General features: G+C 47.1%; 1 protein-coding gene and 1 long non-coding RNA gene across 7 annotated transcripts in view; one reads left to right on the forward strand and one right to left on the reverse strand.

Moving 5' to 3' along the window:
* The window catches only part of LOC123501184 (sodium/potassium-transporting ATPase subunit alpha-like), a 78270-nt gene that overhangs the window by 13000 nt on the left and 52873 nt on the right, over positions 1–12397 (reverse strand). For 2 of the 6 annotated variants that reach the window (XM_045249840.1, XM_045249839.1), the window contains exons 1-3: positions 10938–11367; positions 2813–2893; positions 357–497 (exon numbers count right to left, since the gene is read on the reverse strand). In XM_045249840.1, the coding sequence (XP_045105775.1) occupies positions 357–497; positions 2813–2893; positions 10938–10946 (231 nt within the window). In that variant the 5' untranslated portion in view covers positions 10947–11367. Of the gene's footprint in view, positions 1–356; positions 498–2812; positions 2894–10937; positions 11368–12397 lie in introns of those variants that run through there. The other 4 variants (XM_045249842.1, XM_045249841.1, XM_045249838.1 and 1 more) reach the window with 3 other exon arrangements.
* LOC123501185 overlaps positions 5773–12397 on the forward strand; it is a 22025-nt gene continuing 15400 nt past the window's right edge. Inside the window, exons 1-2 of the long non-coding RNA XR_006673580.1 lie at positions 5773–5910; positions 7225–7848. This is a non-coding gene — a long non-coding RNA (uncharacterized LOC123501185). The remainder of the gene's footprint in view (positions 5911–7224; positions 7849–12397) is intronic.

Raw genomic sequence — 12397 nt, forward strand, 5'->3', positions numbered from 1 at the left:
GAATGTTTATAGCCCCTGCAGTCTTAAAAGTTGATGTTGAGAGGCCCACATCAGCATGTCATCTGTGCCAAACTATTACAATGATAATGGTGCCCTTGTCTGAACATCATGGAAACAATGACATACGAGACAATGACAGGGACTGACTCTTGCCACGTCACTCTTGGTGGCCAAGAGACTACATCACCAGTTAAATCAACTTCTTGGTTGATATTGACTGTCCTATCACTACAAAAGAGAGAGACTGACTTTGATTACAACCCTTAAATAAAATGAGGGTTACCAAGCAATGGATAGAATGAAAGAATGAAAGCATTTGTTGCAAGAGATGACTTCTCTCATGCACAAAGTCTTACTGTGTCAGGATTGACGGAGAGGCGCTGAAAGAGTTCTTCTATGGGGACCTTGTGTTCATCAAGTTCCAATTCCTGTTTCAGGTTGTCCATATCCTTCTCCTTCTCCCCTTTCCTCTTCCCCTTGACATTCTTCTTTTTTGACTGCATAAAAGAAGCAAAGATTAGACAAGGAATGATTCAGGATAAGCAGGATGACTCACTAAGTTCTACACTTGATGTCCTATTTTTTTCTTGTCTTTTAATTTTGCAACGAGTAAAACATTTATGCCTACAAGTAACTTACACATTTGAATTTTGAAATGAAAAAATATTTGGACATTTCTCATCCACTCCACTGATTGAATTTCTAAGTCCATGACAGGAACCATTGGTGGAACCTATCCACCCTCACACCTTGCCAATGCTCATCTTGCTGATGACCTTAAGCACAACACAAGAAAAGTAATATGTACTGTTTTTTGCAAGTTGCAAGTCTTAATTAATAAATATGCATGTAACAAATCGTACAACTATGAAAGAAAAAAAAAAAGATTGGGAAGAAGTAATAAGCAGTCTGCAACATGTCAGAAATGGAGTCATCTTTGGGTGAGCCACACACACACACACACACACACACACACACACACACACACACACACACACACACACACACACACACACACAGCCAGCCACTCAACACACTACACACAGCAGAAAAAGAACATGCATCATTTATCCTTCCCTCCACCACTAAAACCGCCACCAAGATCACAATTCACATGTACAGTATAATCCTCAAGAGCAGTCACAAAAGCCAAAACTTTAATAATTTCCATTACTCTCAGCCAAAATGACTAATAATGCTTTACTTAAAACCTTAAGCTTTGAGGATTTACTTATGGAATTTTCCACAACTCAGCTTTAACAGAACTCTGCCTAGCCTCCACTCATGCCCCCCTTTCACCTGTACCAGGGTGTCGGGAGTCAGAGTGTGAGGCCAGTCAGATAGCTCAGGGCAGTCACTCACAGCAAGAACTACATGTAAGACAATACAAATATAGAGACAAAAGGGAGAAAACAGTAAATCAACAACAGTAATTGTTAAAAACCTGGAAAAGAGAGTTAAGGAAACACTTGACATTGAATATTGTCCCAAAAAGCAGAATGTCGAAGCTAAAGATGCTTTTTCTGCCCCATCAACACCTAAGATCTATCCACATTTCTTGTAATGCCTTGTATCATCCACTTATGTGAGAACCACCAGTCACAAGTCTGGCAATGCCCTCTTGGGTTGTCCAGAGTTAGGATTTCAACTGGTGTTGTAAAGGTCTTATTTTGCTCTTCATAACTTCCATTTAAGTCTCACTACAGCACAGCAAAACATTAATGTAAAATGCCAACAAAAAATAAGCCTGTTAATTCTATTAACATAACAACTGCTCTGGCAAGGTTGTTAACAGGATCGAGACTGAGAAAACTTAGTTCAAAACATTATTTCTAGAAAAATTAACTGATGGTAAAGGACTATTGTAAAGGACATTTCTTTAGTCTTATTAGTATGGTGAAGCTACTGGGATTTAATCAAGCTAATCACTTGTACAAAATATAATACGGATTCACATAAAAGCACAAAAAACAAAACAAAAAAACATGCAGGTTGTGCTACAAAGATAGTAAAAAAAAAAAGGGTGAAGCTTTCAAAACCTGAGCATTCTGGTGCTACATCACATGCAGAGAGGCAGCTGGTGATTACAAGTACAGTACAGTACAGTACAGTAGATTACTGAGCATGTGGCATCACTGCACAAGTGACAATATTTTAGCTGAAGCAGTGAGAACAAAAGTGACAGGCAGTTCAAGAACATCACAAGAAACTGCTGCAGTTTTACAGCTCTTTCAAGAGAAAAGATTCAACACAAGAGCGTATCTCAATCTGTACCTATTTCAAGTGTTAATAACTAGTCATTACACTGGATACAATTTTAAGGAAATGATTGAGATGCTCCTATAACTGACCCACTTCTTGAAAGAAGTGTGAACAACTAGGTTGCACTCAGAGCTTAATGAAAGGTGAAGGTACTAAGGGATGTGAAGATGCTTCCGAGTGGATGCGTGCGACTTGAGCAAGGTAACTCTACAGATACTGCATAATTTGGTGAGGACAGGCACAGAAGAGAGCCATAGCCTACAGCCAACTTCTCTGTGTCTTTTGGTGCCCAGCTACAGAGGTGGGGGGGGGGTCTCTTGTAAAGTTTAAGAAAAATTTCTCAACAAGTATTTTTTTGGTAAGTTAAGTTGTAGCTTGCCTGTTAAGTTGGGGTTAAAGATGTAGCTGAGCAGGGAAAAGTTTGGCTGTTAACATAGCTTCAAAATAAGAATAAAAAGTGACAGATTCTAAAATGGAAGAAGAGCGTCACGTGGTGGTGGAAATCTCGTGTGTTTTTAGATCTGGTTGGTCATGTCTCAAGAAAGGCTACCTTGGGGTCTCCCTTCACAGTTCGGTTATCATCAGGGACGTTACGATCCGTAGCGTGGCGGTACGAATCTGTTCTGCCCGTCTGAAAGAGAAATTACCAACAAACCACATACAATACAGTCTCATTAGGACAAACCTTTGGGAGGTCACTGGCAATCACCCTCTTGTAACAACCTGAGGAGATTTTGGGACACTGGAGCAAATAAAAATAAAGGGTAAGTGACCAGATTTACTATTAATAATGGGTAACAAACGGTTAGAGAAAGGTCTGAGGTGTTAGTAAGAGGGTGATGCTCAGTGGCTCAGGTCAACACTCCTGCAACAAGAGCCCATACGGACCACGGGACACTTGGGACACAAGGGTGAACAAGCAACAGGCAACCCAACATTGATGTGGGGCTAACAAACAAAGGGGATTAAATCAAATATAGGGATTATTATCAACACAGTGTGCATAATCTTACCATGCAATCCAATGCTACTAATGTTCGTAATCACACACACACACACACACACACACACACACACACACAATTTACTTTTTTTTTTATAATTCCCTCTCTTCCAGATCTTGAGACGCACAGAAAACGGGAGTGTTAGGAGCGAGGCAGGCAGGAAAGGAACCAAGATGCGTTTATTTTTATTTTACCTCCCTTTCTGGTTACCTGCATCCGGATATAACCATCAGTATCCGGTTCCTCATAAAAGGCTGTAACATACGAAGCGACTCAAGAAAGACATGTAGGTAGTACCCGTAATTACGTTTTTGTTCCCGAGAGAGAGAGAGAGAGAGAGAGAGAGAGAGAGAGAGAGAGAGCCTGTTCCTCCACTCTATGCTACTACAACGAATTGTTGTAGCTGAATCCCAGAAAGTCAGTTTAATCCATTTCCTTCCTCCTGCATCCTCTCCATCTTCCTACTTCTCATAGCTCCCTCCCCTTCTTACTAGTGCTACTTTTATTCCGGTGCCTTTAACTCATTACCTAGTCTTTTATTAATTCCGTAAAAAGATTATAGGACAACAGTTTATCGTCTCAATTCCTGACGCAAAAAATCTGGGCATGCATCTTTCATCAGGTGCACAGTGGAGCTAGTCCCTCGTCACAGCCATCACCAGCAGGTCTTGCCTTTACCCCCACGGCAAAACATGACCACCGTGGCCATAGCTTAAAGGTACTGCTGGTGGAGGGCGTTCATCGAGAGAGAGAGAGAGAGAGAGAGAGAGAGAGAGAGAGAGAGAGAGAGAGAGAGACTAAGCCGTTGACTATATACTCGCATAAAAACAAATCCGGACGACCTGGAGATGAGAACAGGAAGATACATTGAGAAAATTCATAATCTTTAGTCAACATCTGCGTCGTCATTGAGAAGACTCAGTGACTTCAGCGAAACCGAAACAAACAGACCGTCCATAAGAACATTGCGTAAAAAGTCTCCCCACAAAATGTTCCCAGCACGCCAAGCCAAGCCACCCCATCCCACCCCACCCAACCCCAGTCCCCAAGCTTTCCACAGCCACCACACACTCTACTACGTCAGCAGTACCTCTTCTCGCCTACAACAGAGCCGGTTAGGTTGTGGCCTCCGCGCGTGGAAACTTCACCTTTGCGAGACAAGTTAGTAAGGTGTAAATTGACTTGACAGCTTTCATCCCTCGCCTCAGGTAAAACAAGGGGGAAGATGGGGAGACCAATTCGTATGCACGGTATACATTATTTGTCAACTATTCAGTACCACAGTTTTTCCCCTTCACTCTCGGCATTCGTGTGCGGACTTCTGACGATATTGTAGTACGAAAGGCCGATTCAAAAGGTAATTAAGGGCATCCAGGTGTTGTAAAAGTGAAGTAACAGACGAGGGAGGGGGGAAAAAAAGTGCCCGGAGAGGAAGCGACTAGAAACAGAACAAGTGAACAAAGCAAGACTATCACCTGTCCATCCCCCCCCTCTCTCTCTCTCTCTCTCTCTCTCTCTCTCTCTCTCTCTCTCGACACACCTACTCTCACCCACACTCCAGCACCGCTATTAAAGAGTCGCTAACCCAAGCCACACCCATTCCTGGCGCCACCCAAACTATACCACACCATCGCCTGTTTTTACAAACACACACACACACACGTCAGTACGACCTAAGCGCTTTTCGTAGGAAAACAACTGGCTGGGTGACCAAGACGCCTTAATTGTCTGATTCCCTGCTAAACACTCCAGCTTCTTGACTCTGTACTTTTACTGAGAGAGAGAGAGAGAGAGAGAGAGAGAGAGAGAGAGAGAGTGTGTGTGTGTGTTTCTTGTAATGGCAACAACTTTCTCTACAGTACAAGGTGACAGTCTCTCTCTCTCTCGTTGCTGAACTCCTTAGGGTGGTCAGCAGAACGGGGTTGTCCTCAGCCTCAAAACCTGCTTTCCTTATTAGGGACTTGCGTACGGTCACCCCACACAAAACCCGTCCCCTCCTCAACAGCAGAGTACTCTCTCTCTCTCTCTCTCTCTCTCCATAGTTCACTTCTGTCGTATTCCATCCTTTCAAACCATTCTACGTAACTCTCCTCATCCATCTCTTTTCTCTCCACTAATGCAAACCAGCTTTTCTACCATCTCCTCAATGACCTCTTCAGCTTCAATACAACTATGGCTGGTATGCAACGCCTCGCTTCTCCTTAAGGCGACAAAACCATAACACAAGCCGAGTACCGACTTACAATGGCGACTCGGGCACATCTTCATCTGCTGACTCCTCGTATCAACAATGCTAGTGCCGTCAGCAGAACACTGAAACGCTGTCTCTTTTGCAACGCACCCCGTTCTTTGGTTTGGTCTCTCTCTCTCTCTCTCTCTCTCTCTCTCTAGGCCTGTTGTGGTTAACGGATAGGACGACACAGACAATAAGCTATAGTTGATGCGAACTCTTTGTGGATTAATTTCTCAGCGCTTAGTTTGAGGTAGGTGCTGCAATGGAACGCATTTTGTGGCTCATATTTGTCAATCTCATCCTGACAGTAAGGATACGATCTACATTACACGGCCATGTTGATTTATGCAAAGACAGATGTGTGCACCATTATCCCGTGTGTGTGTGTGTGTGTGTGTGTGTGTGTGTGTGGTTGGCAAAGTTGACGTCTATGGCAAAATCGTATGTCAAATTGAAGTGAAAACGCTAAAGTGCGTGCGGCCGTTTAAAGTTTGTGAGTGCGTCAGTGATCAAAACAACAATGAATAACAACCAAATGACCAACTTCTACCTTGCCTAACCTTTACCTTTTTCTTCCACACCTTGACACAACACTCACCCTTGCCCTTCCACGCCACACACCTGCATAGCGCCCTCCCCCGAAAAACACACCCACTCAACCTAAACTTCACCCATCACCACTTCAAACACCACACCGCACCTCTCTCTCTCTCTCTCTCTCTCTCTCTCTCTCTCTCTCTCTCTCTTTACAACCCTTCCTTCCTTCAGTGTCTTTACTTTTGATCATATGACAAATAATCTCTTGCATAACAATCAGTAGCATTCCTTGTGTGTGTGTGTGTGTGTGTGTGTGTGTGTGTGTGTGTGTGTAAGTAGTGGGCCGGCTGAAGCTTCTCTTTCCAGTCGTCCTCCAGCACTGTCACAGCAGGCAGGAGGCACTGAGGCAGATGGGAGAGGTGGAGGGGAGTGTATCCAGTGCTAGGAGTAGGAAGAGGATTATGAATAAGTGAAGAAGACACAAACGGCTAGAAGCATGAGAAAGTAAGGAGGAGGAGGAGGTAGTAGAGGATAGTGGAGGACGAATGTGGGAGAGTGGAGGGCGGAGGGAACACGGGAGGTGGGGGAAGTGGGGGTAGCCGGTTACCACTGCAATGCACCAGCACCACCACCGCCCTTGACACCTCCACCACCCCACACCGCCCTGCTCCACCACCACCACCACCACTGCTTCCATCCTGATTCACGCGACAGACTCCTCCGTCAATATCCACAGCAGTAAGGAATGCTGAGATGAACAGTGGAGAACGTTAACAGAAGTGGTGGTGGAGGAGGAGGAGGAGCAAGACAGTCCCTCCCTTTCCTCCCCACCCCACTCCTCTCTCCCTCAATCAATAGCTCAGCGTCTGCGCACCAATCACCAACAGTCTTAGACGATAATACACTGGCAACGTTTCCTTAGGTTGATCCTCAGTGCCTCAACAAATACAGAATCCCATGCTAAAAACTTTGATCTTTTGCTAATCCGAAATAATGAGAGAAAAAGTGAAAATGACGAGGCCTTACAACAAAGAGTGACAAATCTACAAGTTTCATTACGTTCATGTACACCTTGATGGTAAAAATAGATTGTTTTGACCTAGTGAGAGTTCGGAGTGTGTTTTGTTTACTTTCTAAGGGCACCGCTGTCTTTCATCCCATCCTCCTGATAAGTAGGCCTGTCATTAGTGTGTGTGTGTGTGTGTGTGTGTGTGTGTGTGTGTGTGACATCTTAAGGGGAATTGTGGATTGGTATTAGTATGTGATGTGCATGGACTTGAATGCGTACTTGGCAAGAGAGAGAGAGAGAGAGAGAGAGAGAGAGAGAGAGAGAGAGAGAGAGAGAGAGAGAGAGAGAGAGAGAGAGAGATAGTGGAAACTCGCCAGCGCCATCTTGAAATCCAACCAGCTCCGCGCACACACACGCACACACACACGCACTTATGAGGCACTTGGCTACAAAAGGGTCTCTCTCTTCATCAAACAATCAAGAGTAAGTATTACAAATCTCGCGTTGCTTCCTGCGCCTTCATGTTACGTCCCGGTGTCCGGAACATAGGAAACCACTCACTCACTCACCCATTTTATGAACTTGAATCAATACTACATATTTTCCTAAATCATGAATAAGAGAGAGAGAGAGAGAGAGAGAGAGAGAGAGAGAGAGAGAGAGAGAGAGAGAGAGAGAGAGAGAGAGCCGGCCGGCTAGCTACATTAATTAAGACTTTATTACTTAAATAACATTACTTGGAAATGAGTTGCAGAGAGAGAGAGAGAGAGAGAGAGAGAGAGAGAGAGAGAGAGAGAGAGAGAGTGTATCGTTGTATAGATTATCGAGTACAACTTATAAGAGGGGGAGGCAAAACCACAAGACTAAATCATTAATCGACTCAAAACACACACACACACACACACACACACTGGATCCATGGCATGCATTCGCCGAGTAGTGTTGCAGTGTACATTTCCATAGTAATGCCTCTGTGATAAGCACGAAGCTACCTTTGTCCCGGTGACTGATAACATCGGTGTGATTGTCCGCCTTGCGTGTGGTGCCGTACACTGCTGACCCTGTCAAATTATCGCTTGTTGTGTGTGTGTGTGTGTGTGTGTGTGTGTGTGTGTGTGTGTGTGTGTGTGTGTTATATTGTATCCTTCTTAGTTGCTATCCCATTTTTTTTCGTGTACTTGAGAGAGAGAGAGAGAGAGAGAGAGAGAGAGAGAGAGAGAGAGAATGTGTTCAGGTCTCTCCTAATTACATTATCTGTCACGCGTACCTGTCGTGTTCGCTGGCAACCGTCCTTCCCTCTTCCCGTGTGTGTGTGTGTGTGTGTGTGTGTGTGTGTGTGTGTGTGTTAGAACCCTCCCCGCTTCAATGCCTGACTGAAGTACTAACCTACATTTACCTTACTGATCGGTTCATCACTACACAACTAACACGTCACTTACTACATCTATCAGTCAGAAGCAGGATTTGACCAACCACTTCGAACACCCTAACTATTGCTTCGAAAATCACCGGTGGAGGCTTCACGACACCTTCATTAAGCATGTCTTGTCTACGCTCGCCAACTGATCCAACCTGTACCTAACACATACTCGCTGCAGACCATTCCTCTTACAGCCGCCATAAATTGAGCGCCTTGTCATAAACCTAACTTAAAACCTTCTTTACAACACGTTTTTTCAAGGATTTTCTATACCCTGCAATAAGCTTCTTTTACTCATCTCATTCCCTTGGCTCTCTCTCTCTCTCTCTCTCTCTCTCTCATTCCCCTGCCTTTTCCTTGATCTAGCAGGGATTCCAAGCTTATACTTAATTCCTGCAATCTGTGGCTTTCCCTGTCTTTATCAACCTAACCTTCTAGTCAATTTGTGGTCTGGTGTGCGCTAATCTCCACGTCCGCATATCCGTTTAATACTGTGAAGATCGCATTAATCCCTCATGACAGCTCTCCCTCCTGGTTTTCATATCTACTCTACAGTATTTTCTTCTCGTCTCATTTTAAGGTTTCTGAATATAATAAAAGCTATTCTCAATTATATGTATAAAATTTTACTACCTGTATTGATTCCTTCTTTACATCGAAGCTCTTCCCTAATCTGTTCATGTCTCGAACGGATTGATTCATGCCCACTTCCTATCAGTCTTTGCACCTCTCTCCAACTCCCCAACCTTATAATACCTCAGTTTCTTTTCCCCATTCTTTCCTTGTCTTAAATATTTTGGTTCTTTTCCCCCTAGATCTTTTAAAGTCTAACGCGTGTGGGCTGATTTCACACTCCCCCTCTCCTCCTCCCTCCGCCCACCCTTGGCTTGGTCTTTAAACGCCGTCAAAAGAGCGAGCGAGTCACTGAATGTTAGAGGGTATAAAACAAGCACCACCACTTTCGAAATCTAACCTCCATTAGCTCAACCGCGAGACGTGGGGAGAGAGAGAGAGAATGGGGGAGAGAAAAAAATGTATAATTTAGTCTATAATAGTATTTCTTCACCTTTTACCTCCTCTTGCTACTATTGCTTAAAATACCCGCCGCCTCTTCCTCCATCTCCTACAACTACTTACAGAACCTGAGGGGCCTCTTTGCCGCCCCTTCCCCTCTCCTCAGTCCTTCAACACTTACTCCTTACATTTAAACCGCAGTAAGATTTTTCCTACTTCTTTGTGGGGGGGGAGAGAGAGAGAGAGAGAGAGAGAGAGAGAGAGAGAGAGAGAGAGAGAGAGAGAGAGAATGGAACAAAATGTTAAGTCAATATAAGAGATAGAAATAGTTTGAAAACAAGCACAGGAAGAAAGGCAAGCATTGACGAGTTTATATACAAACATTAAAAAAAAAAAAAACGAAGTAAAGGAGGTTATGACGCAGAGGATGTGGCGAGGGGCAAGAATGCGTGTGATGAGTGAGGAGTGATGAGGCGAGAGACAGGTACCGCCACTCCTGTATTGGATGCGAGACGCTGCCGAGGACACACATGCCACAACGACAGGACCGCAGCAATTCTGGGAAGGGTAAAGGTAAGGAGAGCATCAACAACACCTGGAGACATGCTGCCGGTGATGGAACAGCCGGCTGGGGTTATCAGGAGGTGAATAAGATAAGGCCATATCCCCCTTCCTCCCGCCTCCTGTACCTCCCGCAGGAAGCCGGTAAGAGAAGCTTGGTTGGTCCTCTCCTTATCTCATCCACTAATCTCTCCTCACAATGGCACATTCATTTCTTGCTACTACTACGCGTCTCCCACCGTGACCTGCCCGTGACCTCAGCCTGACAGCCCCGCCCCCAGTCCTAGGGCCCCACACCCCGCAGCCGGTACAGCAGTACAGGGCTGCCGTGGGACGCGTCGCCTACGGCTTTACGCACACTGGTTATTTCTGGTCCCTCTCAGCTCCCCCAGGCAGGTTTTTGCTGTATTAAATACCGACTTAAAAATACCGCTCGCTCCCCGAGCCTGCACAGCCCCGCCAAGTGTGGTGGTCCAGCTGACCCGCCCCGCCCCGCATCCTGACGGAGGGACAAATAACTGATTCTTAAGTAAGAGACAAAGCTGCCAGCGAATTAGGAAATGCACATACACAATCCCCCTGCACACACACACACACACACACACACACACACACACACACACACACACACACAGGTACAGGTCGGGTCCCCGGTGTGGCGGCGGCGGGTATTGATTCCAGGGTGGAGGCGGCCCGGCTCGCAAGATCAATGCCGCCCTACACCCTCCCGCCTGCCCTCCCGGCCTCAGCTGCTGGTGCTGCTGCTTCTGCTTCTTGTGACCCTGCCGCTGGAAGAGCAGCAGTACTGGGCCCATACCTGTGTACAGCAGTGCCCAGTATCACCCACCCTCCCCGTCCCAGCCCGGCAAGGCGCCTGAGGCTGCTACTGCTACTTACGTCAGCCATGGTTGCTGGAGTAGCGGCGGGCGTCGGTGGCCCTGCTCAGCAGAAGGACGGCAGCAGAGGATACACGGTATCCACGAACAACGGCCAGACGCTGGCTTCCACCAGCACCACCGATCACTCTTATGTACACACTTATGTACACGCCACTAGGCTACGTTCACTCTGTACACTCGTTCACTCGCTCTGGTTGCCCTCTTGGACTGGTGACGGTTTTCGCTACAAGCACATTCTTCAGCGTGTGGAGTGTTTGGTGGTCGACACTGCTGGGCAGGGCGCACGTCCGCTCTCTTCGAGGCGCGCCTCACGACAACCTCTACGGCCGGGATTCGACGCGTCGCCTGCTTCGCAAGTCCCCGCTCACGTCATGGATACGTCACAGCAGGATGCCGACGCCGGCCGCTCTGCGCCTCCCCTCGGCTGCTACCCCACGCCCTTCTCTGCTGCAGGAACACCGTCTCTTCAGCACACTGATGCCGCACGTGACGGTGGTACTCAAAAATGCCAGATCGTGCCCAGGCTTGGGCATTAAAGAGCCCTGAGCAGCGTCAGGCAACTCCGGCGGGCTGCCAACCCTGCCGAGCTCCCTCAGCCCCATATTGATTTTGAAGTGTAGCTCGGCAACTTGCTAGCCATCACTCAGGCCCCGGCGGCGCCCCGGCCTCCTGCTGCCCCTGCTGTCTCCCTTAATGTTGCATCACACCCTGGATTGCCCCGCCAACCCACCCGCGCCACACCACACCCGCCCTTACTTTATTAATCGTCTTTTAAATTGATAAGTGGACATTAAGATCTGGTGCCCCCCGCCCCTCCCTCACTCTCCACTCCCAGCCTGGCGCTACGCCCCTCGTTGCCATGCATGGCAGGTGCCTCACATGGTGCACCGCGGCCAGGGTCACACCGGGCTACTGGCCGTGGTCAGGTCACGTCCATCGCGAAGTCTTAATAATCATGACCTCGGAAGCCCCCGCCCCGCGTGCGAGGTCAAGGGGGATGAGGAAAGGAGACAGGACGTGTGTGGTGTGCTACTATGCGCCGGCCGGCACTCGGCGGCGGCGGCGGCGGCGGCGGTGACGGTGACGGTGATGGTAGTGGTGGTGGCGGTCTAACCAATGAATAGTTTTTCTGGCCTCCTTGCCCTACTAATCGAATAATTTTCCTCCCCTCACTTCCACTCCGCTCCCCTGGTAAGCCGAAACATTGTGGTACGGTGGTGGTATGGTGTGGGGCCCCTTGCCGCACCACCACACCCACCTGAACCACTGTGGTGCATGGCAGGGTGGTGGTGTTGGTGGTGGTGATGTGGTTCATGCCTCATAGTGAGGTGTCTGTCTTCACTGGTGCTGTCAATGTTGTGATGCTTGTAATAGCAGCAGCAGCAGCAGCAGCAGCAGTAGTAGTAGTAGTAGTAGTAGTAGTAGTAGTAGTAGTGGAGGTAACATACGTGATCGATA

The sequence above is a fragment of the Portunus trituberculatus genome, chromosome 9, assembly GCF_017591435.1.
Source record: "Portunus trituberculatus isolate SZX2019 chromosome 9, ASM1759143v1, whole genome shotgun sequence".
In the NCBI taxonomy this organism is placed as follows: Eukaryota; Metazoa; Arthropoda; class Malacostraca; order Decapoda; family Portunidae; genus Portunus; species Portunus trituberculatus.